This window comes from Festucalex cinctus, chromosome 16 (genome assembly GCF_051991245.1).
Source record: "Festucalex cinctus isolate MCC-2025b chromosome 16, RoL_Fcin_1.0, whole genome shotgun sequence".
Lineage (NCBI taxonomy): Eukaryota > Metazoa > Chordata > Actinopteri > Syngnathiformes > Syngnathidae > Festucalex > Festucalex cinctus.
The window spans coordinates 8,251,355-8,265,431 of NC_135426.1; the positions used below are offsets into that span (position 1 = coordinate 8,251,355).

The following is a 14,077-nucleotide window of genomic DNA, read 5'->3' on the forward strand; positions in this document are numbered from 1 at the left end:
GGCCAAGTAAAAAAAGAAAGAAAAAGAAAGCCATAATCAGCAATATTAAAACAATAAAAGGCTTGCAATATTTCAGTTGATTTGTGATGAATCCAGAATATATGGCATTTTTGCTTATTTATTAGCATTCCAGAAAATAAAGGACTTTATCACAATATTCTAATTTTCTGAGACAGTCCTGTATAGAAATAGGTTTTCTAATTAACTGGCTGACCTTTTCACTGCTGTTATTCATTAGGATTTATTAAGTGAACACAATTGACATTAGCTATCACATACTTGTGTGCTTGGCATTTAGACAATGACATTAGGTGGTTGATTGTTTTGATGCACATCTCTGAACCTTAAAAAAAAAGAGACACTAGCTTGTTTTTAGTTGAATGATATAATATATCCGTAACTGTTTCAATGTGGTTACTTTTCTGTTGTAGTGGGTTAAAAAATAAAATAAAAACGGCAGTAATATTTTATGTAATATAAAAGGAGATAAAAATGACAAATGTCCGAGTCAACTACTGAATAAAATGTGAATTCACTTCTACGAAGCTATAAACAAAGAATAAATGTCCAGAGGTTCCACAAAAAAAGTGTTTGGCGTCTTGGCTTTAGCTCTAGATGGAGTTTACGGCCTTTGTGGTCCTTGCATTGATAAAATCAGATTTCCTGAAGCCACACTGTTGAATACAAGACAAACATTGTTAAGTACATGCCAAAGAGAGTCAAGGAATTGTTGCTCCTGAATGAGAAGGCCTTCACGAGTGCTCACCTTCTTGTAGGTCCCATGGAGGTCACTGTGATTCCACATGGAGTGCAGTAGGAGGCATGCTGCTACACCTGCTCGACTTGGGCCGTAACTAAAAAAATAAAATAAAATAAATAAATAAATAAAATAAAATAAATTATTTATTTATTTTTTACCCTACAACGCCAAACATCATACTAACTACAAGACATTTTGAGCCCTCTATTTAATGAGTGTAACTTTTTTTTTCCTATTAAAACATATAAATAAACATGATCTGACACATGCATTGCACGGATAATCCATTAGAGGGCAGTAATCACCCATCTGATGGCTTTTCCAGCGACCTTGAAGCTGAACAATGACTTAGACAACATTATAAGAAGTTAATGGGTGGGTATAATGTGAAAGTACTCAATATTTTTGGCTAAATGTTTTTGTAAAACCGTGTTAAAAGTATGCGCATAAAATCTGAAACAGTAGGTGTATGTAGTCATTTTACACTGAATCAGTCAACTGTTATTTTTTTTATAAATTTTTGCATACTAATAAAATTTTTAAATTACATAGTTGATCATTGATCATACATTGTTGATCATTTCCCAAAATGACAAAGACACGCAAGATGCAAGTTCTGCACAGGCCACTTTGCCTTTGTCTCCTGTAAGAAATGCAAAGTACACCTTTGCCTGAACATGAACAAACACTGTTTTGAGGCTTTCCACTATTCAACATAAAAAAAGTGAACCACAAAAAAAAAAAAAAAAAAAAAATAATAATAATAATAATAATAATAAATAAATAATAATAATAATAATAATAATAATAATAATAATAATAATGATAATGATGTTTCCAGTTATTTGGTGGAGTTTTCAAATCCTAATAGTTCATGATAGTTTTACTATACGAGTGGGAAATGTTCAGATTTTGGAAATAATATATTTGATATGTCTGTTTATGATTATATTTTTGACAGTTATAAATGTATGAATTTAAAGCATTGTGACCGGATGCATCAAATATGACACAAAATCAAAAGTCATATGTGTAAGATGATTTAAAAAAAACAATTATATATATATATATATATATATATATATATATATATATATATATATATATATATATATATGTATATATATATGTATATATATATATATATATATATATATATATATATATATATATATATATATATATATATATATATATATATATATATATATATATATATATATATATATATATATATATATCCATCCATCCATCCATTTTCTTGACCGCTTTTTCCTCACAGGGGTCGCGGGGGGTGCTGGCGCCTATCTCAGCTGGCTCTGGGCAGTAGGCGGGGGACACCCTGGACTGGTTGCCAGCCAATCGCAGGGCACACAGAGACAAACAACCATCCACACTCACACGCACACCTAGGGACAATTTGGAGCACCCAATTAACCTGCCATGCATGTCTTTGGAATGTGGGAGGAGACCGAAGTACCCGGAGAAGACCCACGCGGGCACGGGGAGAACATGCAAACTCCACCCAGGAAGGTCGGAGCCTGGACTCGAACCGGAGTCCCGATGGCAAAAAGGTGTCACAGCTGAGTTGTTTTTCTACATGACACCTTGCGAGTTTCTTGTTTTAGATACTTTAGTGATTCTTTTTTTGTTTTTACCTATAATTGAAATGTGATGAATCTTCAATATCAATGAAATGCTAACTAGCAGCTAGACATGGAATAAAAGTCAAACGTGAAATGAGATTTTACATGATAAACACAGAGGAGCTTCTGACTAACCCGTTGTCCTCCTTGCTGATGTTGCAGATCTTCGGGAGGGCATCCTGGCTCAACATGGCTCGGACGTTGTGCACGCCGCGCTGGCTCAGGTTGACGAGGATGTGACACAGAGACGCTGTCACGTCCGAGGGCAGGTCTCGTCCCATGTCGTTATTGGGCAGGAGGTCCACCACTTCTGGCAACACCTGTTTAACTGCAGGTCGACATTTGTAAGTAAGCTTCTAATGGTGACTTTTTTGATTCACGCGTCAACTAACCAATATCAGGGTGCAGCTCGGGGAAGCGAGACAGGTTTTTGATGAGCGACACGGCTGTCCTCTTCACGTCGCGCTCGCCCACCTGCAACATTTTTCTGACGTGCTGGAGGCCGTTTTCCCTGCGGACGATGGTGTAGGCGATGGCTTCGGTCACCTGAAGAAAAAACACAAACTGTTTGGAAAAAAAATACCTGATGGAAATTGGCTACAATGCTGTTAGATATGGTCTAATTTTTCCACTAGAGGGAGCCCAAACTTTGTCATTCTCTTTTGAATGTGCAACAAGATAGCGTCGGTATGAGCGCTCACCGCGCCATTCCCGGCAGTGATGTTCTGCAGAGCTCCGATGGCCGCCTCCTGCGTGTGGTGGCGCACGCTGCGAGCGATGAGCGACAGGTACATGCGGATGGTGATGGAACTCCACAGCCACTCCATGCCGCGGGGGTTGGCCTTCTCCTCCAGCAGCATGCAACGATGCTGCTCGTGCTGGGCACAAACGGATACATAATGACATTTGAGATCCAGTGGCATTGCTTAATTATCATTTATTTATTTATTGCTCCTAATTGCATATAGTGTATGGAGGACCAAAACTGCCTAAATTAAAAATAAATGACAAAATAAATAAATGAATAAAAGTGAAAAAAAATGGATATAAAAACCGTAATTTTACTTTAAAATTAAATACAAAAAATAAATATGAGTATAGTAAAAATAAATACAAAAATAAAAAACAAGATTCAAAAAAATAAAAATAAATGTAAAAATAACTTACAAAAATAAATCCATCAATCCATCCATTTTCTTGACCGCTTATTCCTCACAAGGGTCGCGGGGGGGTGCTGGCGCCTATCTCAGCTGGCTCTGGGCAGTAGGTGGGGTACACCCTGGACTGGTTGCCAGCCAATCGCAGGGCACACAGAGACGAACAACCATCCACACTCACAAGCACACCTAGGGACAATTCGGAGCGCCCAATTAACCTGCCATGCATGTCTTTGGAATGTGGGAGGAGACCAGAGTACCCGGAGAAGACCCACGCAGGCACGGGGAGAACATGCAAACTCCACCCAGGAAGGTCCGAGCCTGGACTCGAACCGGAGACACAAAAATAAATCTATAAATATAATTAAAAGCAATCAATAAATAAAAAAATGCTCTGCTCTCACATTTATTTCATGCTGCAGACGCTCTGTCAGGTTGAAATGTTATTTAAATGAGGGGGCGGTCCTAAGCATGTCTTGGGTTGGGCTCTGCTGTTGCAAACTGCTTTTCAATGGTCGAGTGAGCGAGTCGCTGCGATTGGCTGGCAACCAGTCCAGGGTGTCCCCCGACTACTGCCCAGAGCCAGCTGAGATAGGCGCCAGCACCCCCCGCGAACCTTGTGAGGAAAATGGCGGTCAAGAAAATGGATGGATGGATGGATGGAGTGAGCGAGTCGGCGAACCAGGAAGCTTCGCCAGGAGAGCTCCAGAAATGGATGACTAACGTTTCGTCCTGACAAAGTGTCTGCAGAATGAAATAAAGAAATGTGAGAGCAAACCGTCTTTATTTATTGCTTGATATTTAATTGTATTTATATTTAATTGTATTTATATTTTATTTTTTGTATTTGTCTACATTTATTTTTATATTTTTTACTTATGTATGTATATATATATAGTTATATATATATATATATATATAGTTATATATATATATATATATATATATATATATACATATATTTATATATAGTTATATATAGTTATATATAGTTATATATATATATATATATATAGTTGTTTTCCATTTATATTTTGTATTTAATTTTTTTAATTATTAATTTTATATCCGTTTTTTTGTTGTTTTTTTCACTTTTATTTATTTATTTAGTTATTTATTTATTTTTAATGTTGGCAGTTTTGGTTCTCCATAATAGTGTGAGTCCTTTCGTCACCTTTGATGAGCTCTAATCACCCGGGATTTACACCGGATGCGGTTGCGGTGCGGTTGCGGTGCGTTCCGGCGACGCAAGCAATTAGATTCCATTCATTCGAATGGTGCAGTTTACACCGCTTGCGTGTGCGTTGCGTGTTGACTGCGTCTCAGCTGCGGCGTGCCGCAGCCCTTCCGCAAGGATAGTCTATTTTCTATTTTTGCCGGACGCCGCAGCGGTAGGCCTCCAGCAAATGGCAAGCTAGCACAAAACACATCGAGCGGGACAGGAAGACCAACGCAGTTTCAAAATAAATTTCCGGTTACCTTTCAAGATAAAACACTCGCCAGCTCCTATTTCGCAAGCATGCTAGCAAAACGTGATGTGGGCGTAGACGGGCCTGGAGTTAACGTGCGAGGTGCTCATTCACGGTTTAGACACCAGCGAACATGGACGAGGAGAGGTAGAAAGCCACAAAATAATAAAAGTCCACCTCTCTTTCTGCTTCTCTGTTGAGCACAGACTTTCTGTGTGTTTGTCGTTGTTTTTAATGCCACATGATTGCGCGCGGTCATGCGAGACACGGCGGGAAGTGGTCGGCGACAGAGCTGCTGGACCGCAGCTGTGCGGAGCAGGTGTGGATTGGCCAAAAAAATTGACGCGTCCGGAGCACGCAGTCAAGACGCACCGCACCGCAGCCGCACCGCACACGCAACCGGTGTAAACCCGGAGTAATGCAAGAGTAGTGGGTTAGTGTCCGAGAAGTTTACCTCTTTGGTCTTAGCGCTGCGCTGAGCAAAACATCCGACCGCCTTGGTCTTGGGCGCCACGTGTTCTTGCGATTGCAGGAGATTGGCGGCGTACTTGTCGGGCAGCTCCGACTCGATCTGATAGGACAAGTTGTGCAGGATGCACACGCAGTTCTCTGTGGACTTTCGGGAATGAGAACAATAGTTTCAATATGAGAGGCGAGTGTCGAGAGAGGAGAGCGGTTTTTGACGCAACCTTGTCGTCAGCCTTGTAGTCGGACACGGTCCGTCGGATGTAGTAGACCAGAGAGTCGATGAGGTTCTCGCACTCCCTCATGGCTTTCCTTCCTTCTGGACCAGAAGAGCTCAGGTTTCTAGACACAAAAACTTAAGTGTAAGCAGCAAATGGCATTCTAATTCTGTCTGAAGCAGTTAAAAGAAATATAAATAAATATAAATACATATAAATTTATAATCACACGGGGATTTACTGGACCGGGCGTTTTACTTCCGCGTTAGCAAAACAACCTAATATGTCATAAAGAATTACATCTCCATGTTGTCAAAGGTAATATTTAATCATTATATGTCTATAGTTAACAGTTGGAAGGGCTTAAAATACCATGGTGTAATCTCTTTAAAACACATTAAAAATGTTTGATGTTTTTTGGGGGCTAGAATTGATTAATGGTATTTCCATGCAATGTATTTTCTCTTAACCGTTATTTATCCAGCAGAGTATTTATTATAGTAGTACTACCAAAGTCAATTTTCCAGGTATCTGCTTTCAACCCTATAAATTTCATGCATTGCGTTGGGATGGACTCATCAATAAATCACTCATGCGACGTACCTGAGGCAGCCGGTAGCGTTGTGGAAAACCTCGTCGTCAGCAAGCAGCTCATCTTTGGGGTTCTCCCCTTCGGAAAGGCCCGAGCTCGGCACCAGGACGGACTGCGTGAGAACCGACAAGGCCTCTCTCGACAGGTTTTCCTTCAGGAGGTCGTGAGAGGACAGGTTCCACAGGAGGCCTGGGAGGTGAAAGTTCGTCAGATATGGAACCGCATCCTGTTATCTCGGCAGAATTGCCACGAGGGAAGTTGACGACGGACCAGCAAGCTGTCTTCTGGTCTCTGTATCGCGGCTGCTCTTCAGCACACGCAAAATGACGGCCAGGCCGGCGTGGTCCTTCACCTCCATCTTGTTGTCGCTGCTCTGGTACACGACGTTGCGCAGGGCGGCGGCGGCGGCGCGCTGCACCTCTTCCTCGTCGTTGTGGAGCAGCTGCAGCAGTTTTTTGATGCCGCGCAAAAAATAAACCTGAAAAGATAACTTTTGTATGTAACACACACACTCACTTGGTCACAATATTATTTCGTATTATACAGCAATCCTCTGCATATTTGTGGTTCACTATTCTAGGATGGATTTTTTTCCCCCACTCAATTTTACAATTGCGATTTAATGGTCCTCTTCAACAATTTGACTTGCAGTCTTTGAAGTGTTTACTTCAACAACTCCACAAAATTTCAACCAAACAAGTGTGGTATAGTTACGGGTTCAATTATTTATAGAGGCAAGTAGAAACATTTTTGGGGGGTTAAATTACTGGCAGCTTTTCACTGTTTGCAGCCTATTAGTTTACTGTAAGTATGCGTGTTCTGTATATAACCCCGCCAAGGAACTTGTTTGCGTTTTGCCAAATATATAGCAGCCGCAGAGTGAGGTCAAAATAAATCTACAGGAACGTCTCAGCTGTCAGATATGTGGCCACTTGATATTTGGGGGTACTATGCTACACATAAAGGCGCTGTCTGCCAGTTTCACTCTGGAAAAGGCACTTTTTAAATACAGGATGCACAGACTTTAACTCCTTCTCAGTCTACTCCTCTAGGCTTAAGTTAATGTATGGTTGTGATTTTTTTAATTTACCCCCAACCTCCAGCCTATATTTTACCATTTTGTGTTTGTTTTGTCAACAACGGGACGTTTCTGGGTGGTGTCTGTGGACAGACGGTTGTTTCCCCCTCCACCCAATCGCAGAGCGGGGGTTGGGAGTGGGCGTGGCTGGAGCGGCGGGGGGCGTGTAGGCAGACGGGTTGTTTGTTTACGAGTAGAGTGATTAGAGTGATCAGAGGCAGGGGGGAGGTGGGCAGAGGCAGGGGGTGTGAACGTTGAGCTCGTGTGGGTTGAGCCATGGGAGGCGCCCATTTTGAATTGTTTGTTTACAAACAGAAACGGTTCGTTTACTAACAGAAACTGTCAACCTACTGACAGGCCCTTTAAAAAATGGTAATGAAATATAATCATCTATTTTATTTTTTTATTTTTTTTAATACATCTACTTAAAATGTGTTTCTGGATCTAGATAATTTTACACTCTAAAAACAGCTAATGGACTGATCCACTTGTTAATTTCGTCAACGAAAACTAAACAAAAATAATTTCATCAATACTTATTTTTCGCCAGACTAAAACTAGACTAGACCAGACTAAAACCCTCATTAAAATAAACAATAACTGGGACTAAATCAGTATGCATTTTCGTTGACTAATGAAGACGAGACGAAAATATCCTTCACTTAATAAAATCTAGGATGTAATGATATCCAAACGTCACGATACGATATTATCACGATATGAAGCTCACAATACGATAATTATCACGATATTGTGGGGAGGTCGGCGACATTTAAAAAAGGTCACAATATTGTAAAAAAAGTCAAATGAAAATGAGCTCATACTAAAAACAAAAACAAAAAAAGCACAATATTGTGCCTTTGTACATAACATCAATGTCATGTTATTATTATTGTTTTATTATTATTATGTTATTATTATGTTATTATTATGTTATTACAGTGGTACCTCTACTTATGAAATTAATTGGTTCTGGAAGAAAGTTTGTAAGTAGAGACGCATTTTCCATGTAAATGCCCTAATCCGTTCCAAGCCTCCCAAATTTCAGACATAAATGTTTTATAAAGCATAAAAATGCATCAAAACATGTAACAAATACATGTTACAATTAGATTATTGCACAATAAATGAGAGTTGTGCATAATGTAAATAACAAAGAATAGAGTAAAGAATAAAAATGATGGTCATTTACCTTTTTAACTGCTGTCCTCATCGGTTTTTTTTTTGCCCTCTGGTTCATGTTCTCCTCCCTCAGAAGTGTTTTTTTTTTTTTTTTTTTTTTTTTTTTTTTTTGCCTGGTGTTTTGTAAAGAACTGATCAGTGGATGTTTTTTTTTTTTTTATTTTTTTTTTTATTTTTATTTTTTTTATTTTATTTTATTTATTTTTTTAAACAAAACAAAACAATCCTTCGTTAATGTCCAATGCAAACATCATCTTAGTGAGCAAACGCCCGACTGGTGAACACTTTTTCTGGGCGATTCTTTTAAACAAATTCTGAAACTTCATGGAAACTTCCGGTATGGCGAGGCATCTTTTTTCCAAAAAAAAACAAAGGCCCGTCTCGTCGTAATTAAAAACTTACTGTGCCTTCATCAATCACCAATTGTTTGAATTTTTGCACAAATTCGTTGGCCGTTAGTGCATACATTTACGAAAAACTATCGGAACACCTCATGGGCCGCGGGATGAATGATGAGGACGCTGTGAAACCGATCTAGTATAAGCTCGTACCTATGGTAGCTCTTAGCCAATGGGATGCCAGAAACATGCACAAACACCGATCTAGTATTTACGCTCATAGGTACCTATGGTAGGAAATAGCCATAGCCGAAAGTATGTTGCGTTCGGTAATGTATTTTTACCTTTCGTATCTAGAAATTTCTTTCGTAACAAGAGGCAATATTTTCCCGTTGAGGAGTTTCGTAACTCGACAATTTCGTATGAAGAGACGTTCGTAAGTAGAGGTTCCACTGTATTATGTTATTATTATGTTATGTTATGTTATGTTATGTTATGTTATGTTATGTTATGTTATGTTAGTTCCTCCACATATTGACTCGCTTCACAGGCATATTACGTTCCGCATCTGACAATTAGTTTAGATTTTAAACATAGAAGGGCCAAAACATCCCTAATGAAAATTAAATTGCACTAAAAAAAAATTGCCCCCAGAGGGTGCTAGAACTGCACAAATGGAAATCAACCAGACTTTCCTAAACAGATGTGTTGCATTTAAATATCGTGAACATGACGATGATGATATTGTGGCAGTTTTAATATTACGATATCACGATATCGCGCTTATCGTTACATCCCTATTAAAAACTGGACTAAAATGTATGGACATTTTAGTTCATGAAAAAAAACGAGACGAAAATGATGATTTCGTAAAATCTTATCTCTGCTAATCTGTCACTGTGAAACTGTCATGTAACACACAGTGACACACCCCCTTTCAAATCTTAAACTAGCAAGTGCAACATGCACAAAAATATGCAACAAAACACGAGGTGGGTTCACGGTGAAAGGTAAAAAAAAAATCAAAAAAAATCATAGTTTTAATGTAACATTAATCCAACGGCTATAACGCTCCAATACTGTTAATCCGACCGCTCACTAATGCTGGCTAATTTACTAGCTAATAGGGGTGTGAATTGCCTAGTACCTGACGATTCGATTCGTATCACGATTCACAGGTCACGATTCGATTCGATACCGATTAATCCCGATACGAATGGTCACGATTCGATACCGATTAATCCCGATACGAATTTATAAGTCGATTGTTGCGATTTTTTTTCATTCATATTTAGAAAATACTAATCAGTAAGCTTGTAGAGTGTAAGATTTATATGAAAATGTATTATTTATTTATCTGAAATTTCAGTCTTATAGAGGTTGTAATCTGTTTCATGTTTGAACAGCATTAAAATAAAAATATTAAGGCTTAATGTGCCGTTCATATAACATTCTTCCATGCTCAAGGTGTGAATCCTAAAAAAAAAAAAAAAAAAAAAAAAAAAAAAAAAAAAATCGATTCTGCCTTTTATTGAATCGATTCGAGAATCGCGCGATGTAGTATCGCGATATATCGCCGAATCGATTTTTTTTAACACCCCTACTAGCTAATATAGAATGGAAAGCGAGTAGCCACTTGTTGTTATACAGTAATTGTATGTGAATTTGTTTTTCATCACAAAGAAGAGAGAACGTTTCATGTGAAATAGTTTTAGATCTGAAATGTTCAACATTATCTGCCAACAAAAAATATACAGGGGTAAAATATGATTGTCCTGTCTAAAAGCAGCCTAAAACGTTGACAGTTTTCGTTGACTAAAACTAGACGAATGAAATTATGTTTTCTTGGACTAAAACAAAGACTAAAATGCTAGTTTTATATAAAATGACCCTATTTTTCGACTCAAGTAAAGGATCTGACCAATATTTATGAGTTGTTTTACACTCAAGGACCATTTCTTGACTCAAAGTTGGGTCAAATAGAGGATCGGGTCATTTTTTACCCTTTCGAGTGTATTGTGCGCAACCACTTGATGAAATAAAAATGTTCAGTGGTTAACGGGGGATTAATGTATACGAAAGTGAGAGGCTCAAACCATCTTCCTGGCATCTCCGCTTTTGTAACACTGCGACTGGATGTGCGCAGCGGCGCTAATCAATGTGTCCTCGTTCTGCTGAGTCAGCAGGTTGACCGCCTTCTCCAGCGTCATCTCTGGAGGCTTCTCGGCCCTTCTGGCAGAGACAAGAAATCAGAATATCCATCCATACATTGAAATATGTCGAAAAAAATGAGCACGTACGAAGTTGAGACATTGTTGGCTTGGATTTGCTGAGGCTCCGCCCCCGCTCGCCCACCCATGTCCGCCTCCACGCTGTTGCCCGAGGGTGGGTACGTGTTCAGTCTGAGAAGTCTTTGACTTTTTGACATCCAGGGTATTTGAGGGGCGACGACCATCCCCTCGCTCTGCTGGAAAGCCGAGTCGTTCCAGCTGGACTCGCGCCCACGCTGGCGAAACGACGCGTCCGACCAAAAGCGGAAGCTCCCGTTAGCGGGCGTGGAGGCGTTGGTGGGCGCCCACCGTGACCGCGGGGCCTCGGAGAGGGCGTAGCGCTGATGCAAACCCGGCGAGCGGCCGAGCAGGGAGCAGTTCCTGTGGGACAGACTGCGGACGGGAAGCGTGGACGTGACCGAATGACGGCTGTTGAAATTGAAATGGCACCGAGCCTTGTCGGGCGTCCCCGGTGGGGAAACTTCGACTCTTCTGGATGGCCTCCGCACACGCTCGCCGCTTGACAGTGCGCAACTGAAGCCATTGACCTGTCGAAAACAACACACCTGTATCACTATGGAAGGTTCTTAAACTTGGGCTAGTTCATACTTAGCATTAAGAACAAATGGATAATGGATCCCACATGTCCGCAGTTTTTTTTTTTTTAACCCATCTCATGCTATCCCCTGAGAAGTCAGTTATCTGCTGTTTTTGTGCCATTTGGTGCTCAAGTAAGTTGAGGAGTTTCATTTAGGCAAAAGTAAGCCTTAACCGCCATCTTGTGGAATCCATAGATAATTACAGTACACTACAAACTTGTTTTTTGGGGGAGCGTTAAATGGCAGGGCTCAATCCCGCAATCAGCGAGGGTTTAACTGTACTGTATACAAAAAAAAGTCAAAATATGAATGTAAATATACTACAAAATTAATTAAAATATAATACATATTTTATAATGTATATCAAAACACATAAACTATATGAATATAAATACAATTAAAAACAATAAATACAATAAATAACATGAAACAATAATTAGATAAATAGTACCAAAAATTATATAAACACAGCATCAATTCAATTAGAATAAATTAGTAAAACATAGTTCTAAAATATAATAGAAATGCAGTGGCCCCTCGCAATTTGTAGGGAATAGGGACTGGGCGGACTGAAGTGACCAATAGTAGTTTTCCTTGAAAAACGAAAGATTAAAATATGTAAAAATTTGTTTTGGAGACAGCAAAAAGGTAAATATACTGGGGCCAAAAAGTGATAATGTGCTGTAAAAATAAATTAACTGAAATAATTAGAAAACATAATAAAATAAAGGATAATAAAAACTAAATAAAATAAAAAATCAAAGTAAATAATATAAATCCAAATATATAAATAAATCATAAACTAAATCATGTTTTTGACGGATAAATACATGAAGTGAAAAGTATCATTATCAGAGGCCAAAATACTCAGAAAAATCAGAAAAATAAAACATTTCCGCTTTCCAAGCAAATATATCATAAATATCTTTAGGTTTTTTTTTTTTAAGTCATGCTTTAATCAGTGATTAAAATACAAACACAAACATTACCGTGGTGTGAGGCCTCAGTCCGTCCGCGGCGTCGAAACTCTTGCCGGCGCTTCTCTGTAAGTGGACACCGCCTGAAACAAGTCGAGGAGGTTCAGCGGAGAGTGTTTGGTTACACATTTCTCTAATCACCTGTACGCATCACAACTTCCTGGGGAGCCAAATGTACGAATAAATGACCTAACACCTCACACGCTCATTTGCATGACAGGTATACAGCACACTAGATGGAATGATGTTCATATTTAACATCCAATGTGAATCAAATGAAGGTTACGTAGTAATTACACAATAATCAACATAGTATTAAAATAGCTCTGTGAAATTGTCAATCAACTGAGCTTTGGCTCTCGTTGCTGAACTGAATGTTGCGATGAGTGTGTTTAAGCGCAAGCGTCAAACAGGATGGCAAATAAACCAGAGTCCAAAGTCTGCTATTGCACAATCAATAAAAATTCCATATTTGATCCAGTTTAAGACAGTAAGATGCCTCCATGTTGCTTTTGGGCGGATGGATGAGCTTGCAGGAACCTGTTGGACCAGCAAAATACTATGTTGCGTGCATTCCACTGCAAAAATCAGCCTTGTGCTTGAAGTCAATGAAAGACCTCAATGGAAAGTGAAGTTTGCCTCTGCAATTAAAACACACCCCTTTTCAAAAGAAAAATAAACTTTTAGCAAAAAGTTCTCTGGCGCTGAGAGTGTGCTTCTTAAAAGTAAATCTGTGCACAGTATAACGTGATTAATTGCACTGTGCTTTGGTTAGTTTTGATAGTCTAATACTCATTTGGGCATGTGGAGGTGGAGTTTAAATGAAAGCAAAACTCAGCAGCCTGTGTTATCATCATAATTACAATAGTTTATGCTAAATCCTTCAAGGAAGTAGGGATTACCGTTGGAAAGGCTCCTCCTCGAATTCCGTGCGAGGGTGAGCTGAACCTGCTGCTGGACCCGCAGGCTGCGGTCACTGGAAGGAAGCCGAGCCGACGACCGAGCGCTCGGTTCAGCTGGCAAGGCCAAGGTGGTGTCGGTGTCCAGTCGGCCGTGGGCGAGCGCCGGCAGGGCCGACTTGAAGAACAAATCCTCCATTTTTCACCTCTTCACGGCCTCGTCGACATTATTAACCTAAGTACAGTACAGCGACGCCGTTCCCGGAGGACACTTTTTTTTTTTTAAATCCTGTTTGCCCTCCTGAAAATCCATCTGGTGACGTCATGCCGGGCGGAGCTAAATTTACCTGTGGTGTCAAGTGACACCGTTGTGGGCTACTTTGAGGTTTTTTGTTGTCGTTGTCGTCGTTGTTGTGAGTGTGACACG

General features: G+C 39.6%; 1 protein-coding gene across 4 annotated transcripts; it reads right to left on the minus strand.

Moving 5' to 3' along the window:
- Nucleotides 1-227: 227 nt before the first annotated feature.
- On the minus strand, nt 228-14,063 carry pkp2 (plakophilin 2). Of its 4 annotated transcripts, none has more exons than XM_077499229.1 (13): nt 13,654-13,982; nt 12,764-12,834; nt 11,206-11,723; nt 11,002-11,137; nt 6,578-6,785; nt 6,319-6,496; nt 5,722-5,839; nt 5,487-5,648; nt 3,108-3,284; nt 2,799-2,952; nt 2,542-2,734; nt 767-854; nt 228-674 (listed from the first exon to the last, which is right to left on the minus strand). In XM_077499229.1, the coding sequence occupies exons 1-13, from the start codon at nt 13,847-13,849 to the stop codon at nt 612-614; spliced, it is 2,262 nt and encodes a 753-aa protein (XP_077355355.1). In that variant the 5' UTR covers nt 13,850-13,982; the 3' UTR covers nt 228-611. The 4 variants fall into 4 exon arrangements, 3 of the variants coding, with proteins under 3 accessions (XP_077355355.1, XP_077355356.1, XP_077355357.1); XM_077499230.1 differs by having other exon boundaries at nt 11,002-11,134; nt 13,654-13,978; XR_013278915.1 differs by lacking the exons at nt 228-674; nt 767-854; nt 2,542-2,734; nt 2,799-2,952; nt 3,108-3,284 and adding exons at nt 3,639-3,884; nt 3,968-4,307 and having other exon boundaries at nt 13,654-14,063.
- Nucleotides 14,064-14,077: the final 14 nt, after the last annotated feature.

Excerpts from the sequence above, each read along its gene's own strand:
- pkp2 (XM_077499229.1), bottom strand. The coding sequence starts at position 13,849 with ATGGAGGATTTGTTCTTCAAGTCGGCCCTGCCGGCGCTCGCCCACGGC. Across the intron at positions 6,786-11,001 it reads GCGGAGATGCCAGGAAGATG|GTTTATTTTTTGCGCGGCAT; the intron begins GTTTGAGCCTCT and ends TTATCTTTTCAG. Across the intron at positions 3,285-5,486 it reads GCAGCGCTAAGACCAAAGAG|CACGAGCAGCATCGTTGCAT; the intron begins GTAAACTTCTCG and ends GTTTGTGCCCAG.